Here is a 17,934-nt window from a genome sequence, read left to right as displayed (position 1 = left end):
CTGCTGGCCTTGATTTCACTCGCTGTGAGACATGGCTGATGATGAGGTCTCATTTGTTAGTGGAAATTATGTCCAGCTGTTTACTTACATGACATGAATTAAAAAGTGAAAGATATGCATTGGAATAAGGAAGAATTTTGCTTCACTATGACTTTGAATTTAAGCTGCATATTTTCCTCAACCATGATTAAAAAATGTGTTGAAAGACAGAACTGGCCAGGTGTGTTGGTCTTTTTAAATATTTTAAAATTTAATTATTTATTTTTTTCATGGTGACTCATTAGAAGGAATGATGGGTCCAAACTCATGTGTGTTGTTATTTGTTTAATATTTGATGCTTTCAAGCAAACAGCAACATTAAAGTTAGAATAGAAAAGCAATAATCTCTGGTACTCTTACAAAGCTGACTTTGGACACATGCAGCATAAAATAAGGCACATTAGATAATAAAGTTGGACGATGCAAAGATTAATGTGGATGAAGTATGAAGTAAATCTGCTTCTGTGTATGAATCATAAAGAAGTTGTTAGTTTATAAAAAACTCAGAGGCCAAGGGCAGTTTTTTGCACACTGCAGCCCAACAATTTATTTCCGGCTTCCACACACTCTGTCACAGACGGTGCTGGAAAAAAAAGGAACACACAAAACAAAATAACCAGTTAGCATTAATCTTAACGACTGTAGCAACTCAGTATAGCCATCACAAACTGAATGCTTATTTTTGTGTTTACTACCTTTTTGCGCACTGAGCCATGACACAGCCTTTGCAGCCAGAAGCTCCCACTCGTCCTTTGCATCCATCTTGAAACCATGAAGCCAGATCAGAGCCAGAATGGTGGCCCACACTTCACTGCTGGCCTAGCGTATAGAATCAGAAGTCATGTAGTTAAATATTAAATTAAGTGAGGCAGCATGCAGATGTTCGTTAACATGAGTGTGTAATTTTGAAAATTCAATTTTGAAATCATTTTAATGAATACGTTACAAACACCCACTATTACTGTGTTATTATTTATTTAATAGCCCACCTTTTCAGGCTTTGACTTTTCCACCTCCTCGTTGGTCTTTCCCAGTGCAGCAGCCAGAGCTGGATCAAGCAGCCAGCAGCCAGACGCCTTCTGGAGGGAGACTAACTGTAGCAAAGGGTCTCTGGGTGGCTTCTTAGCAGGTGGAAATTCTTCATCCGGCAGTGCTAAAGGGGAAATTTAAATACAAGTACATTCATAAAGTTTTTTATGCTGATCACTCTCCTTCTATTTAGTTAATAAAATCATCTTAATTGGGGGGAATTAACAGAGCAATATTTTAGAAAAAGAGTTTAGTTAATTAAGAAAATAGTTCCATTGATTCGGTTAGCATCCACATGTTGCAATCTTTTTTTCCTCACATACAAGGTGTTGAATAATCGAGCTCCACCTTATATTAAAGACTTTATAGTATCGTATCAGCCGCTCTCTGACTGAGCTGTTCTTGTGTTTAACTCCTGTGGAACCAGCTCCCAGTTTGGATTTGGGTGACAGACACTCTCTGTACTTTTAAGACTATGTTAAAAACTAGGGGTGGGTTTTTATAATCGATTTATCGATTAAAATTGATTCTGGCTTGGATAACGTGAAATCGATTCATTAAAATCCTGAATCGATTTTTTAATATAAATTTATTTTGCCCGAAATGCCAGAATCTCTGGTGAAACCTGAAAATTTCAACAACCACCAAACAGCTAAGACAGTAAATGAGAGCAGGAACACGGATTCTGCACAAAGACGTAAACACACAGCGTGGACCCGCGGATCAGAATCAGTGAGATGTCGCCTTTCTCACCTGACGGCACGGACGTGGTCGGGGCTGAAAGCCGACAGCTCGCTGATTCTGATGTTTCGGCGGGTCCGCGCTTTGTGTTTACGCCCTTTTTGTGCTGATTCTAAAGCTGTTAGTTTTATCTCTCTCCAAACAATATTGACCGAACCAGCAGCAAAAGAAGATCCAAACTAAGCTTCACGAAAACATCGTCATGAATTTCCTCTGACTTTTGCTGTTTTGCTTCCACCACACTTCATGCACAGCTCTCTCTCTCTCTCTCTCTCTTCAAGAACAGTTTCCCGTCTAAAAATCTGTTTTCTGCATCATTCACTTGCTTGTTACGCACAAGTCTACTGTTGTTTACAGCGCACTGGGTCGCTGTTTTTTTTTCCTTTTACATACTTCCGAAGAGAAAACCTAATTTCTGCCGTTCAATACTGAACAAATTTAAACTTTCTAAAATTGTGCAAAATGCAAAACGCTTAGCCGTGTCTCTAATAAAACTGCTGTAACGTCAGAGGTAACGTTTATATGTTGATTAATGGTTTTCTTTCGTTTTTGATGTACTGCAGAATATGTTCATAAAATCCCAGGCCAGGAAAATCACCTTCATGTTTTTCTGTGTTTTATGTTCAGCTACTTTGACACAAAGGCATCTGCTGTGACGCTCACACCTTTGATAAAGTCTTGCGTGTGTCAGCTTCCTTTTTATAGATACAAAAATATGTAAATCTACTGATCTGAATTATAATATTTCTGACTGTCAAAATTTCCCAGATTCAAATCGAATTGAATTGAATCAAATCAAATCGTGGATCGTATCGATTCGGGACCTTGTGAATCGGAATTGAATCGATTCTAGAAATCAGTGACGATACCCAGCCCTATTATTCTTGATAAAGCATATAGTTAGGGCTGGATCAGGTGACCCTAATTCCTTCCTTATTTATGCTGCATTATGCCTAGACTGCCGGGAGATTCCCATGATGCATTGAGTAATTCTTCTTCAGTCACCTTCTTCACTCCCTATGTGTTTATACACCTCTCTGCATTATTCTTCCTCTCTGGCTCTCTTCCACAGTGTGTCTTTGTCCTGTCTTCCTACCCTCATCCCAACCTGTCGCAGCCAGGAGGGAGTTTTTCCTTCCCACAGTCACCAAAGCGCTTGCTCATAGGGGGTCATATTGTTGTTGGATTTCTCTCTTTTTTGTATTACTGTATACAAAAGGTATTTTATGAATTTCACCAGGTTCTGTACTAGGACCAATACTTCTTATGTTACACCTGTTTAGGCAGTATTATTAGAAAACACTGAACTCTTTTGCATTGCTTTGCAGATGACTCTCAGCCCATGAAACCAGATGATACAAAACGAATTAAAACGAATTAAACTACAGGAATGTCTTAAAGATATTAAGGTCTAGATGACTTTTGATGTCCAACTAAAGATAAACGTGTCTATCTAAAACAAAGAAGTCAAAACAGATACCTCCGTAATAGCACTCGTCTTCGAATTCTGGAAGGTTTACATAATCCACATCAGAATCTGCTTTTTCAAAGGAAATTCAACACTGAGCACACACACTTGAAGTTGTAATCAAAATTAATACATTTTTACCCTCATTGCACACTGAATGTAGTAGCATGTTCAACACTTAACAAAATGTAAACCTCTGTATTTTAAAATTTTGAAAGTTAAAATTAATAGTAGAAAAATCAAAATTATACTTATCCATTTAAAGCAAAGAAGTCAAAACAAATACCTTCAGAGTCATCCATTGCACAATTGTACTGGACACCTGCTTTTTCAAAGGAAATGCAACAGTGAGCACACACACTTGAAGTTGTAATCAAAATTAAAACATTTTCCTTCATTGCAGACTAAATGCAGTAGCATGCTTAACATTTAATTAAAACAAAATGTAAATGCTTCTTTATTAAAATTTTGAAAGTTAAAATTAATAGTAGAAAAATCGAAATTACACTTGGAAAAGAATCAGTACATATTCAAGTGTGTCCATTTAAAGCAAAGAAGTCACACAAAAAAATACACAAACTAATTAAACTACAGGAATGACTTAAAGATATTAAGGTCTAGATGACTTTTGATGTCCAACTAAAGATAAACGTGTCTATCTAAAGCAAAGAAGTCAAAACAGATACCTCTGTAACAGGACGTGTCTTCGAATTCTAGAGGGTTTCCATAATACTCCTCACAATCTGCTTTTTCAAAGGAAATTTAACACTGAGCACACACACTTGAAGTTGTAATCAAAATTAATACATTTTTCCCCTCATTGCACACTGAATGTAGTAGCATGCTCAACACTTAACAAAATGTAAACCTCTGTATTTTCAAATTTTGAAAGTTAAAATTAATAGTAGAAAAATCAAAATTACACTTGGAAAAGAATCAGTACATATTCAAGGGTGTCCATTCAAGTGTGGCTGTAGCTCAGGTGGCAGAGCAGGTCAGCCACTAATCAGAAGGTCGGTGGTTCGATCCCAGGCTACACCCTGGCTGTATGCCAAATATCCTTGGGTAAGATACTAACCCCGTGTTTGCCTACTGGTGGTGGTCAGAGGGCCCGGTGGCGCCTGTGTCCGGTAGCCTCGCCTCTGTCAGTGCGCCCCAGGGCAGCTGTGGCTACAATGTAGCTTGCTATCGCCAGTGTGTGAATGGGTAAATGACTGAATGTAGTGTAAAGCGCTTTGGGGTCCTATGGACTAGAAAAGCGCTATACAAATGCAGGCCATTTACCATTTAAATCAAAGACGTCAAAACCTTCAGAGTCATCCATTGCACAATAGTGCTCGACACCTGCTTTTTCAAAGGAAATGCAACAGTGAGCACACACACTTATAATTCTACTCCCAATGAAAACACAAGTAAACATTTTTCTTTCATTGCATGCAAAATTTAGTAAACGCTTAACTGATGTGGGATCTCATTTTACTTGTCTGACGAGAATTTGTCAGCATGAGCAAATCATCTGACGTTATATAACTCAGACTAACTCGGTCTGTGTCAGCAATCCCAAAACTAACTACCAGAAAACAAAAACCCACCCCAGACTGAAGAAGTCACTTGGATGAGTGATCAAACATTACTCCCACTGAAAACGCTTCATCCAGTGAACTTTACCGTATTTTCCGCAATCTAACGCGCACTTAAAATCTTTTAATTTCTCTCAAAAATCGGCAGTGTGCCTTATGTATGAATTCTGGTTGTGCTTACCGACCTTGAACTGATTGTACACGGCTCAAAAATCAGTCAAAAATGTCTTCGTGCGACATTGGTAACCTACAAAGCCGCACTGCTTGATGGATTGTCGGAGTATTACGGCTACCTACTCAGGAGCCTCGCGGAGTAATCTGGGTCCAAAACTCTGTCCGCTTCAGGTCCCAAAGTCAAACGAAGATTGCAGCATCACTGAGAGCTAAAAACTGCCTGAACGCTTTCATTCTTAATAAAATGATCAGCGTTGCTGCTTTTCCAGGTGTAACAATTAAGTTTAACACCCAGGCATCCATGAAAACAGAATTCATGAAATTTCTGAAAAAATTAAAACGTACAGCTTTGCTATCAGTTCCAACATAAATGAAGACAGAAAACTAAACAGCAATAACTTTTGTACGGTTACTGAAGTTGGGCTAGCTGGTAGATAATGATGTGCTAAGTGATTGCTAGCGACACAGCTATGTTAGCATAACATAAACACAGTGAAGCTGGAGGATGAACACTAACTTTTGTCTACTTGATAAAAGTTAAAGTGAGGGTTAGGGACAAATGCAGTCAAATGACAGGACGCTGAAAACGGACCAAACTTCAGTGCTTAATGCATCTTATAATCCAGTTCGCCTAATGGTCTGAAAAATACGTTACTTTCAAGCTCCCAGGCCTCTGGAAGAGGATGTGAGCTTGAAGGACAGACTGTCCGCAGGGGCAATAGGTGAATTCTTTATATATTTTGTGTGTCAGCGTGTGCGTGCGCACTTTTACTTTTAAAAGGGAGTTTTTCCTCCCAGTCACCAAAGCGCTTGCTCATAGGGGTCGTATGATTGTCGAAGTTCTCTCATTTTGTTTGTATTATTGTATACAAAAGGTATTTAAAAAAGTGCATTGAAGTGGTTTGAGTCATATGTATTTAATAGTCTCCAATTTGTTCTTATAACTAATTATTCTTTTTCACACACACACAAACACACACCTGTGTTTGTAGAAGTACTCACACTGTGTTTGCAAAGGTAACAAACCTTGTACTCACCAAGTGAAGATCTTAGACAGCAAGGGGTAGCAGCAAATCCCATTAGACCAGCCACTAATAAGATAAGATAAGATAAGATAAGATAAGATAAGATAAGATAAGAATGCCCCAAGAACAATATGAAGTAGATAGGATTGCTAATTATTCTTGTTACTTGGAATATCTCGGTGCAGAAGAGGTCCTTGAATCTCCTTGTTGTTGTCTTTATTGACAGCAATGAAAGCAGTGAAAGAACTGCTCACTCCTGATTGGACACTCAGCTGCACCACCTTCTTCTTTAATTCTTCTTTTTCCTCATTGTTTTCTGCTTCCATCTCTAGCAAGCAAATAAGAGTCCGAGCAGCTAACCTGTGGACTATTAAGCTACAGACAAGAGAAAATATTGGTATGGTGACATGGTCACAATGACCAATATTTTTTAGATCATACAGACATAAAAAGTAAACTTTTGTAAAGTAAATACAGTATGTAATTGTACCAGTGGATTAACAGCTCATTTACCCAGTGTCCTCTGCAGGTCTGAGACTGAAGTGCAGCTGGTTCTCAGAGGGATGACCTGCCAGGCTGTACTTCACCGTCACACAGCCCTCTGCTGCCTCTGAGCTCTGACACAGAATTACAGTGTCAAACCAATTTCATTTTATTTCAAAACATGACAAGCATAAACACAGAGATTGTTCACTGTGAGAAGATGCTGTTCCTACCTGTCCAGTAAGCTGTGCATAAATCAGTGACCTTTTACCCTGGAAAATGGTTGTGATTGGTGGAGAGAGGACGGTGACAGTTGATCCCTTTGGTAAATCCCATGTAACAGAAACATCTTCCACAGCTGGCTGCAGAGCAAATCGCAGCGACTGCATCACCTGATGAGTATAAAAACCAAAATCATATCTTCCATCCAAACTAAAAACAAATAAAACAAACTAAAAACACAATTTTTTTTTTTACTGTAATTGTTATGAGTCATTGTCTTACTTTTGGTTGCATCCTGTCAGTCCCTGTGATGAACTGAGCGTGACCTCCTCCTTCCTTGGCCATCCCATTGATGAGAGCAGAGCTGGCCCCTTCCCCAATCCCAAAAGAGAAACACCTGCAATACAACATCTGTTTTTAAAACATACAGGTTTGGTACACAGCACATGTCATCATCTTTTTCTTGTTTTACCTGTGGGAGCCTGAATTCTTCTTCACCAGATCGATCACTTCTTTGGTGTTCCCCACCTCTCCATCAGTAAAGACAAACAGCTGGAGAGGAGAGTTTACACACAGTTTTTCATCTACACGGCCTGAAACACAACTCTCTGATATGTAATCAAGTATGCGGTCAGTAAACTGTTTTAACCAGTAAAAAAAAGAAAAGAAGAAGCTTTAAGCAAGAGTGAGAGGAACAGTAGGAACCACTCAACAGATCAACTCATGTATAATTAGCAGATTATATGAGATATGTTACGACTGATACAGGGCTTGGTTCATGGTCAACTTACATGTTGGAGTAATGAATGAGAAAAAAGGAAGGACAAAAGGATGACATCAAGGTGTGTGTGTGTGTGTGTGTGTGTGTGTGTGAGTGTGTGAGTGTGTGTGTGTGTGTGTGTGTGTGTGTGTGTTACCTGTCTAGGCTGAGTGGGAATGCAGGGCTGGCTGTAAATATGTTTGAGCGACTCCAGGATTTCTGTTCCTCCAAGATCAGCCTTCATCTGCTCAACTTTCTTCAGAGCCTCCTCCATGGTCTTCTCACCATACTCTACACTCTTACTGCCATGACAAACACACAAGTGAGATCAAACATAACCTGGAGTTTTGCAGAATCATCCAAAGGCAACATGTTGACTAACAGCAGGGAAGATATCTTATCACACATTTTGTCATGGTCCCCATGTCTGCCCGGCCGGCTCCACAAGGCCACATGTGTTTTTGTTTACATTCTCCTCTCTCCTTCCCGTCAGGGAGGAGCTCACTGCAGGCTCCCGCCCTTGGCACACAAACCTGCTTCTCGTCAGGCTCTAATTATGGGTTGGACTCTTAAGGCCAGGACGCAGACAGCCTTATCGCTGGATGATTGTGCTAGACAAGTCAGTGAACCTCAGCCTTGTATCTTTAAGCTCTGTGAACTTGCTGTGATCTCTGCGTGACCTCACTCTCTCCTGTGCACAGTTTCCCCGGACCTGTGACCAACCCGTTGTTTGAACCTTTGTAAAGAAGAGGAGCTAGCGTGTATGTGATTCCCTTCCCGGACTTCCCTTTTGGACCCAGGACCCCCACTATCACCTCACTGTATATATCTGCACCTGGTGACTTAAATAAACGTTGTTTCCACTGAACTCTGCTCTGCGCCTGAGTCCTACTACAACGCATGACACATTTACAGTAAAAAGTGACAGAAAAGTGATATCACTGAGATCATATGAATATAACTCACGGGAAGATGTGTTCATAACTGGACCCAAAACTGTAAATGTTGAAATAGCAGCCCATTGGTAAGCTCTTCAACAGGAGCAGCAGAGTGTCCTTCAGGGAAGAGAGAAAAGATGGTGAGGCCACTGTGTGAGAGGAACAATTTAAGGAAATATTTTGTAACACTAACACCACATCATAAATACCTTGGCACTGCTGATCCGAGTTTCCTGCTGCTCAGTGTTATTCGTAGCACAGTCCATACTTCCAGATCGATCCACTAAGAACACAAACTCTCCACATGAAGCCTTTGAAGACATCACAGACTGGGGGAACTCAGGGTACAGACTCACCATCACCACTGGATCACCCATCAGAGAGCCTGAAACACATGAAAAGGACAGAAAAATGTCAAGTTTACATTTCATAATAGCTCCAACACAATTAACTTTTAGGTTGAAGAAGAACAATTTTTATTTGCAAACTAATGACTTCTCTCATTTGCTCTCACCCGGCTCAGCAGAGGCCTGTCCTGCCTCCACCACAGCAGTGGGCTGGTGGGCGTCTTTGTAATAAATCAGCAGTTCAACATCTCTGTTAAACTTGTGTCCTGCAGCCAGCTTGACCTGCACACCACAAACACATTCATATTTATTCATCAGTAATAAGTAACAACCACACACAGCAGACACATCAGCACTCTACCTACCGTGGCCTGGGTTTGATCAGTGTTGAGGTACTGCAGAGGGTCCAGGGAGCAGTTGGACTCTACTTTAGAGACTGGACGAGGAGAGGACACTCGGGCAGAAAAAGACAGACTGTAGGGCACCAGAGAGGCTGGAACAGAAGTCACCTGGACACCTGCACCTTCACTACCTGCACACAGCATCAGGTAAAATATGCTGTAATTAATGAGGTATAATACAATCAAATAATTTAGGCTGTAAAGACTCTCTGGTTCACATGGTAGTACAGATAAAATGAGGAAAGCATTTTGCTCAGGAAAAACAAAACTACTTTACAGCTGTTTTAATTCAAAACAATGAAAAAGTGACAGAAAAGGAATAACTTGACTTTTATGACCTACGGATGGAATAATGAACCATATCGGTAACAAAACACAAACATCATTTTTTGCCTATTCCTTCTTCAGAAAAAACAAAAAATCTGTTAGGGTGATATAAAATTTAATGTCAGCGAGAATTAAATAGTGTTAAGTATATAAACCTGTTTACTATCTAACTTTTGGAAAAAATAAGGGAAACTCCATATAAACACACTCAGTTAAAACCATTTACTGATATAAAATCATGACGAGAGGGAGAGTCTGTGTTTGCACACTGCATCAACCTACTTCCAAAAAAAATTATAATCTGACAAATGCAGTCCCGTCAAAACTAAACACACCAGTTCCAACAAGGTTTTATGAGGTGTTTGTGCTGATTGGTTTGGTTTTCTCTGACTGTGATGGTCAATCAGTCAAATATCTCCAGTTTTGGGTTTGTTTGTCATCTTTCAAGAAGTCTTGTGATTGGTTCAGGTGCAACTTTGAAAACATGCTGCCAATGTCTTTTTGAGAAAAGAAGTTTTCTCCTGCAACCCCTAAAAACTAAGCCACACTTGTTCAGTCTTATTCTAATACCTCGAAATCTAACATTTGATATGCTAGCTGAGGCCTGTAGAATCTGAGATACAGCTTTTGGGCTTTTTGTAATTTCTCTGAGGATGCACTAAAGCTTTTCACTGGACTGGAACATTTCTTTTTCACAGCTTTTTATATTTGGTAATCACAATGTGATGAGAAGTGAATCCTTTTTCTTGCAGAAAATCAAGTTGAAACTTGACCTAATTATCTTCCAGATTTTTCGCACTGTATGTGTTTTCCTGTATGTGGCAACAGTTTCATATCTGGTTCTGTGTTCACACCTTACAGTAACTGGCAAAGTTGGAAGATGGTTTTTTTTGTGTTCTGTCAGTGGTGTGAAGGTTGGAAGGTGGTTCAAGACTTTCACTGATATAGTTGAAGCATTTCTGGTCCAAGTATTCTGAAGTTGTCCTACCCTGAGGTTGGTATCGAGGGTTGAGCACACCAGGCAGACAGAACCTCAGACCATCGTCAGCCTGCACAGCCAGCTCAGTGACGTACTCCAACCTGATGGAGGCGCTCTCTCCTGGAGGCAGACTGCCCACACGCAGAGAGAATATATCTGGACTCTGATCACTCTCCTCCAATAGGAAGGCCTGCTGACCGGAGCTCAGAGCATCATCATACTCCTCACGAGCCTGAAGCACAGGTGACACATGTCAGTGACATTCACTGCGTTTATTTTGAAGCTCACTTATAATCAGGTTATATTTACTGTCCAGCTCACCTTCTGTTTCTCCTTCACCTCAGCTACAATCTGCGTCTGTCCAATCTGAGCGCTGAAATGACAGACAGCAGCATCTCCAGGCAGAGGGAAGACAAAAACAGCCTCTAATGGTTTGTCCTCCTTGTTCTCGTAGTTCAGAGTGGAGACCACTGTAGCCACATGGTCCCTCACCTCCAGCTCCACCTCAATGCTCTTCAGAGGAACTGATAGAAAAATAATATTAGAATAAATACAAACCATACATCAGGGTATTATTATGTGCCATTACAACAACAACAAAATCTACATTTGAAGTTGTTTTAATTAACTTCTTTTCCATCAGTACCTGGTTCCTTCTGAAGAGTTAGCAGACCACAGCAATCCATTATCTTACCTGTAAAACAAGAACACTTAATACTGAAACTTTTACACTTTACAAATACGGAACATTCAAAACATATAGCCGCAGTCAGAGAGAACGGGTATGTCGACCGTGGGAATAAACGTTCTCCGTTAACTACTTTCTTTTTTAGGCTCTGTGCCTAAAAAAAAAACCTTCATCAAATAAAGGAATCACTGTAAACATGGCGCTTCTGGTCGATTTTTAACCGAAACTCGTAACACAAATTGCTCCCGACCGATTTATGTTTTGAGTACAAGTTGCTTTGGTGATGTAAGCAGCTAAAAGGAGAGTCACTGTCGGGAACAGCTCGCTGACGCATTAATCAGAGTTTTTTGTAGAGGCCTCGGGTTTTGTTGCAGTCTTGTTTATTATTATAACCAGCCAAGCGTCCCTCTGACCGTGACTTTCACTTTCACATTAAACATGCCGTCTGTTGTATAACCCTGTGGACTTTCTCCACTGCATGACTGTAGACACACATAAACCGTGCATGATTCTGTGTGACAGCGCCCACATGACAGCGATAAGCTTTCAGGTTTTCCTGTCAGTCCAGCTGCTGTAATAACGGACAGACTTACCTCAAAGAATGTACTGATGTTTCCGGTACAGTTTTACTGCAGCCCCCTCCTCTAAATACGTGAAGAATGGTGTTAAAACACGTAATGTTTTCGCTAACAACACTGACCTAACTGAAACAAGACTGCCACCGGGTATGCTCGATTTTCTTGTACGAGAGCACCCAGTGGCGTAGTGATGTGTCGGTCGCGAACGAAACGGCTATAAGAGCCGATTCTTTGAAGTGAACGACGCGAGCCGGGTCCTTATTGGGAGTCCTGTTTTTTTTTCTTCCTTCTCTCACCCTCTCTATGGCACTTATTTCCACTTCCCTCCGCATGCGACCCTTGTGCTTTGCGCTGGGAAGAGGGGGGAGGGGCGGCAATCCGGTTGTTCAGTGATGATGTGACGAATCCTACTTCCGGGTCTAAAGTAGTCTGCGTTTAATATGGCTTTTGTGTTGTTAACACGTTTAATGTTATGTATTTTCTTCTATTTGATCTCAAAAAGCTCCTAAAACAGTCAGTGATCACTGTTGACCTCCCTCGGCTTTTATTACTGTAAATGCTGGCAAAGCCACTTTACTTTGCACTTTTATTTTGAAGAGTACCTTAGCACTTCCTCTTTTATTGTGTCAGACTTCCTGTTCTGTTCTCGGTGAGGCAACGCAAACATGTTGCTTCAGAGTGAGTAAAAGCGTTTGTTTTTGAGGGTACTCATGCAAAACTATGTGTTTTATTTATCTGTCACATGCTATAACTTTGAAAGTTTACTCAATGTGGTTGAATTCATTTTTATTGTGTATGCATGTCATTTGTTTGTGGTGTGGAAAGACTGGCTAAGAGATGTGCATGGAGGAGGTTGGCTAGCTGATTCAGCATGATTAGCACCCTTGGAAGCAGAAAGAGGTTGGTTAATGATTGCAAATGATTGTTTATGTATTTAAGAGACAGAATGGTTGTTGTTAATTCATTTTATTAAATGCTGTAACATAAGTAGTTTAAAAACTATTGATTTATGTCAATGTCACTATTTGAGTTAATCAAAATAATTTTCTATGGTAAAATGTGAACATTTCTGCACTTTTTACGTAAATGTTTAATGGTATTTGTTTGTGCATCTTTATAGTTTTCACGGTGCCATATTGTCGGTGGTTTAAAGAGGAGAGAATAAAGTTGCATCAGTCGAAGCTCTCTGCGTCACGAGTGGTAATTCCAAGTGGGCAGCTACAATTACCACTAATCATTTATTTAAGCTCAGTTTTTAAAACCTTAGGATGTAACTACAGCCCAGCCCATGCAGCAGTATATGAATGACTAACCTCGTATTGTGGATGGATTATCTCAGTTGTTCTCCTGGCTGAAGTTTGGTCCTTTTACAGCATCCTGCCATGCAATTACATTTTTTCCTGACCACCGAGAACACTCACGGTAACTTTTATCGAGTGGAAAAAAAGTTAGCTTGTTTATATTATGCTAACATAGCTGTGTCGCTAGCGGTCACGTAGCACATCATTATATACCAGCTAGCCCAACTTCAGTAACCCTACAAACGTCACTGCTGTTTAGTTTTCTGTCTTCATTTATGCTGGAAGTGATAACAGAGCTGTACGTTTTAATTTGTTTCCAAAACCCCGCAGTCAGGACATGCTATATTGTATTTAGATAGAAGCTAGCGAGCTAACTCCCTGCTAACTTCTAACTCCGTTAAATGTCATAAATTCCGTTTTCATGGATGCCTGGATGTTAAACTCAATTGTTACACCTGGTAGAGCAGAACGCTGATCATTTTATTAAAGATGAAAGACTTTAGACAGTTTTTCAACTCTCAGTAATGCCATAGTGATCGTTTGATATATCAAATCAAATCAAATCAAATCACTTTTATTGCAGCGGAGTTTAGACCCAGACACGGCTAGTGACGTCAGACTGAACAACCGGATAGCACAGGAGAGAATATTGTCGTGTCCAAATTCATGGGCTGCATCCTCCTGAGGACGCATTTGTAGACCGATTACGTCACAGCGACGCACCGAAGGCTGTCCAAATTCGTAGACTCCTCTGAATGCAGCCTACAAATGCCTCCTCCTTTTCCCCGAATTTGAAGGATGGGTCAGGTGTGTCCTTCATGGCCTACCATATCCCAGAATTCATAGCGCGGCCCAGCCAAACTCCAGTTTCCAACAATGGCGGCCGCTACTAAGTTTTAAAATTACTCATACTAATCTTTCTGGGTCACAAAATAAACTTTTAACATATTTTCAGGCGAGAAAGTAGCTGTGTAAACATCAAATATCTGCTCGGTTTATCAAGATATCGCATATTTGCAAAAGTGCTTCGACGTTTTCGGAGACGTCTGCTACCCACCAGCTCGATAGCTAGCCGGGAGCTCGAGTGTTACTGATGCGGCCGAGAACGGCACAACTCCCGGCACATCATTTTCAGATCACCGCGGACTTTCGCTGCTCGGGTTAAACGTAATATATAAGTCACTTAGACAACCTAAAAATGTTATTGTTGGGCTTTTTTCAGTGTTTTGTTTGTTCGTGAGTAAATCGGTTTGGCTGAGATTAAAGTTATTAGATTAGATTAGATAAAATAAAACTTTATCAATCCCCCGGGTGGGTTCCTCCTTGGTTTTCACACAGCTGACTAAACATCAAACAGGAAACTGATTAAACAGAAGTATGAGACAGTCGAGAATTTACGCCAGTGTCGTTATATTTTAGATAGCAAGGAGCAGACGGCTGAGTTTATTAAACTTCACAGAGACAGCGGTGACGCTAATCAGAAGGCTAGACCGTCCAATTCCACTGCCGTTTACTTCGGGCCTACCCGACCTTCTGAGGACCCGGCCCACGTAGACCGCGAAGGCCGGGTCCTCAGGAGGATGCAGCCCATGAATTTGGACACGACCTATGTCTGTGAAGGTTCTTAGTCATCCAGGTCATTGTAGTCAAAGGAGCTTGCAAAGAAAAGTGTCTGTACTCCTTTAAGTTGCTTGAAGACGTTTCACCTCTCATCCGAGAAGCTTCTTCAGTTCTAAGGTCAAATGGCGGAGAGTCCCAGATTTAAACCCAGTGGGAGTGTCCCTCTTTGGGGGGATACAGTGGGAGTGTCCCTCTTTGAACCTTTGTAAAGGTGTTCATACACTCCTGTTTCACACATCCTGTCTACAGAAAGAGGGTGGCATGGAAATCAAATAGGGTGGCAAAATCAAAGCCATTTCTTCTATGCTGGTGTTACTGTGGGATCCCAGAGTGGGAATGGCCACATCAATATTATTCTGTGTAAAACACGTGTTATGGGACATGTTTCATTAATATATGTATTTATTTTCAGTTTCTTTAAAAGAATAGAAATCCATAGTCATTTTATGTTGGAAAGCAGTGGGGGCAGAACGTTGGTGGTTCAATACTTTTGACCATAACATCCTATTAGAGCGATTAGAGCATGCTGTAGGTCAGGGGTCACCAACACGGTGCCCGCGGGCACCAGGTCGCCCGCAAGGACTACATGAGTCGCCCGCGGGCCTGTTCTAAAAATAGCTCACCATAACAACTTACCAGTTAGCTGCATCTATTTTTATTTTTTCTTGCTATTTTTTTTAAAATCACAATTGCATTGGGGTCAATTTGTTAGAGATAATATATATATATATATATATATATAAAATGTTTATTATTAAATATTAGATCAACGCTAGCTGGTCTCCACGGAAACAGTTGCCGTGAACACCAGCAAAGGTGAAGAGATGAGGAAAACATGGCGGAAAAAAGAAAGAAAATATATCATTTTCACAGTGAATGGGAGGAAGAGTTCTTTTTTATCACTGTGAAAGATTCATGCGTGTGTCTCATTTGCGGGGCGACTGTGGCTACGGCAAAGCGGCATTTGCGCAATATCTCTAAAGTTAGAAATATCCTGTCTCAGAGTGACGCTGAAAAACTAGTTCATGCATTTATTACTTCCAGGCTGGACAACTGCAATTAGTTATTATCAGGATGTCCAAAAAACTCGCTGAAAAGCCTTCAGCTAATCCAAACTGCTGCAGCAAGAGTACTGACAGGGACTAGAAAGAGAGAGCAGATTTCTCCTGTTTTGGCTTCCCTTCATTGGCTTCCTGTTAAATCCAGAACTGAATTCAAAATCCTGCTCCTCACATACAAGGTCTTAAATAATCAGGCCCCATCTTATCTTAATGACCTTGTAGTACCATATCACCCTATTAGAGCACTCCACTCTTGCACTGCAGGCCTACTTGTTGTTCCTAGAGTATTTAAAAGTAGAATGGGAGGCAGAGCCTTCAGTTTTCAGGCCCCTCTTCTGTGGAACCAGCTTCCAGTTTGGATTAGGGAGACAGACACTATCTCTATGTGGCAGGATGAATGTTATCCCTCGGTCCAACCCACTTTCAGCCTGGCCCATTAGGGGGCGCTGGTATAAATAGTGGCCATTTGAGTGTCTCTGCATCGCTTGCCTGTGATCTCCTTTTTGGTCACCTGACTTCCTCGGTGTGGTAGAGATCGTTTGTGGGTTACTCCTCTAAAGTCTCCATCGCGGCTGGTCGTAGCTATAGAAGCCTCCTCTGAGCTATTCTGCTTACATTCTATGACCCGGCTTATTTGGTACGTAATCAACTTTTGTTACGCTCTCTGCCTTCTATTGTTCTTTTATAGTAATTATTTATTATGTTTCGCAGGAAGTGTGGGCCTTAGTTTTGCGCCAAGCTACGCGAACTGAAGTGCTGCTGTTTTGCCTTGCTGTGCTTTTACCGTCTGTTCCTGTTGTGAGAATTCTTTCCCTGCTGCTGTCAGCTTTTACAGTGGACGTCGGCGTGGACAACGGCCATATGCATGCCGGTTATCGGAGTCAGCTGGCGTGCATATTGATTGACTGTTAACTTATCGTCGTGTGGACGGCAAGTTGGAGCAGTACGGCGATTCCGTTTGCTCCAGATTTTAGAGTTTTATTCAGATTGTATGTTGTTTTATTGCTTTTTGATTTGTAGTTTGGATTCTCTGTTACACCACTGGTGGGAGGCCCTTTTTCTAGCTGTGGATCACCAGTGTGGTCCTGCAGTTGGGTTATCCCCCGGTGCTACACATTAGTTTGTTGTAATATATTAAAATTTTCTTTGTTTCTTTTATTCAGATGCGGAGTGCCGACGTGGAGGAGACTAGGGTGCCTTGGTGGTGGGATCCCTTGAGTGTACACACCTGCCTTGTCTAGTTTATTAGTGTGAGTGTGTGATAGTGTGTTGCACTTGTGTTTTGGTGTGTTTTCTTTCTTTAGTTGTGTGTGGCATCCCTGCCCCTCCACTGGTAAGCCTCAGCTCTGAATACCTTTTTAAGCATATTTGTATTTGAATATTTATGATTGTTTTTATTCGGTGTTTTAAATGATTACCAATAAATTGTCAATTTGTTTATTATTGAACCTCGTCTCTGGATTGAGTATAGCGAACCTAAGTGCCTTTTTGGTGATTTAGTGTCATTTCCAGTATTCTCTGGGTGAAATTCCCAGGGTGGCGTTGTCGTTCTTTAAAACTGAAGAGTATTTACTTTATATCCCAACCTCGTCTCGCCACATCTACTTTCAAGATTAGGCTTAAAACTTTCCTTTTTGCTAAAGCATAAAGTTAGGGCTGGACCAGGTGACTCTGAATTCTCCTTATGCTGCAATAGACGTAGGCTGCTGGGGATTCCCATGATGCATTGAGTTTTTCCTTTCCAGTCACCTTTCTCACTCACTATGTATTAATAGACCTCTCTGCATTGAATCATATCTGTTATTAATCTCTGTCTCCCACAGCATGTCTTTATCCTGTCTTCCTTCTCTCACCCCAACCGGTTGCAGCAGATAAATCCTGAATTGACTTTTAAATATAACTGTGTTTTGCCAGAAACGCCAGATTCTCAGATTAAAGCTCACAAAACTATTTCAACAACCACCAAACAGCAAATGAGAGCAGGTACACGGATTCCACACAAAGACGTAAACACAGAGCGGACCCGACGCATCAGAATCAGCTTTGTCTTTCTCGGCTTTCTCACCCGATGGCCTGTAGACGGACACGCTGTCGGAGCTCAGCGATTCTGATGCATCGGGTCTGCTCTGTATTTACGTCTTTTTGTGCTAGCTGAGCTGCAGGTTTTGTCTCT

General features: G+C 41.0%; 1 protein-coding gene and 1 long non-coding RNA gene across 2 annotated transcripts; one reads left to right on the top strand and one right to left on the bottom strand.

Annotated features, from left to right (window-relative positions):
- Positions 1-309: 309 nt before the first annotated feature.
- On the bottom strand, positions 310-11,947 carry LOC113035903 (von Willebrand factor A domain-containing protein 5A-like). Its single transcript, XM_080288499.1, has 22 exons — positions 11,795-11,947; positions 11,160-11,207; positions 10,835-11,037; positions 10,523-10,745; positions 9,172-9,338; positions 8,974-9,088; positions 8,669-8,844; positions 8,488-8,576; positions 7,679-7,823; positions 7,234-7,313; positions 7,044-7,158; positions 6,773-6,931; positions 6,570-6,673; positions 6,223-6,431; positions 6,054-6,122; positions 4,586-4,624; positions 3,964-4,023; positions 3,564-3,602; positions 3,290-3,349; positions 1,029-1,192; positions 735-858; positions 310-622 (listed from the first exon to the last, which is right to left on the bottom strand). Exons 2-22 carry the CDS (start codon positions 11,197-11,199, stop codon positions 543-545), a joined length of 2,460 nt encoding a protein of 819 aa, XP_080144625.1. The 5' UTR covers positions 11,200-11,207; positions 11,795-11,947; the 3' UTR covers positions 310-542.
- A 4,457-nt stretch (positions 11,948-16,404) lies between these two features.
- LOC145420100 (uncharacterized) lies at positions 16,405-17,209 on the top strand. Its single transcript, XR_013901383.1, has 2 exons — positions 16,405-16,750; positions 16,925-17,209. It is a non-coding gene; the product is annotated as an uncharacterized LOC145420100 (long non-coding RNA).
- The last annotated feature ends 725 nt before the right edge of the window (positions 17,210-17,934 follow it).

Source organism: Astatotilapia calliptera, chromosome 14 (genome assembly GCF_964374335.1).
Source record: "Astatotilapia calliptera chromosome 14, fAstCal68.1, whole genome shotgun sequence".
Taxonomy (NCBI): Eukaryota; Metazoa; Chordata; class Actinopteri; order Cichliformes; family Cichlidae; genus Astatotilapia; species Astatotilapia calliptera.
The sequence above is the reverse complement of the archived record's forward strand: the minus strand, read 5'-3'. Positions and strand labels throughout refer to the sequence as shown.

Bases quoted from the DNA above. Each gene is read 5' to 3' on its own strand.
- LOC113035903 (XM_080288499.1), bottom strand. From the start codon at position 11,199: ATGGATTGCTGTGGTCTGCTAACTCTTCAGAAGGAACCAG. The intron at 9,089-9,171 runs GTAGGTAGAGTG...TGTGGTGTGCAG, and splicing joins CTGATCAAACCCAGGCCACG to GTCAAGCTGGCTGCAGGACA. The intron at 859-1,028 runs GTGGGCTATTAA...TCTATACGCTAG, and splicing joins AAAAGTCAAAGCCTGAAAAG to GCCAGCAGTGAAGTGTGGGC.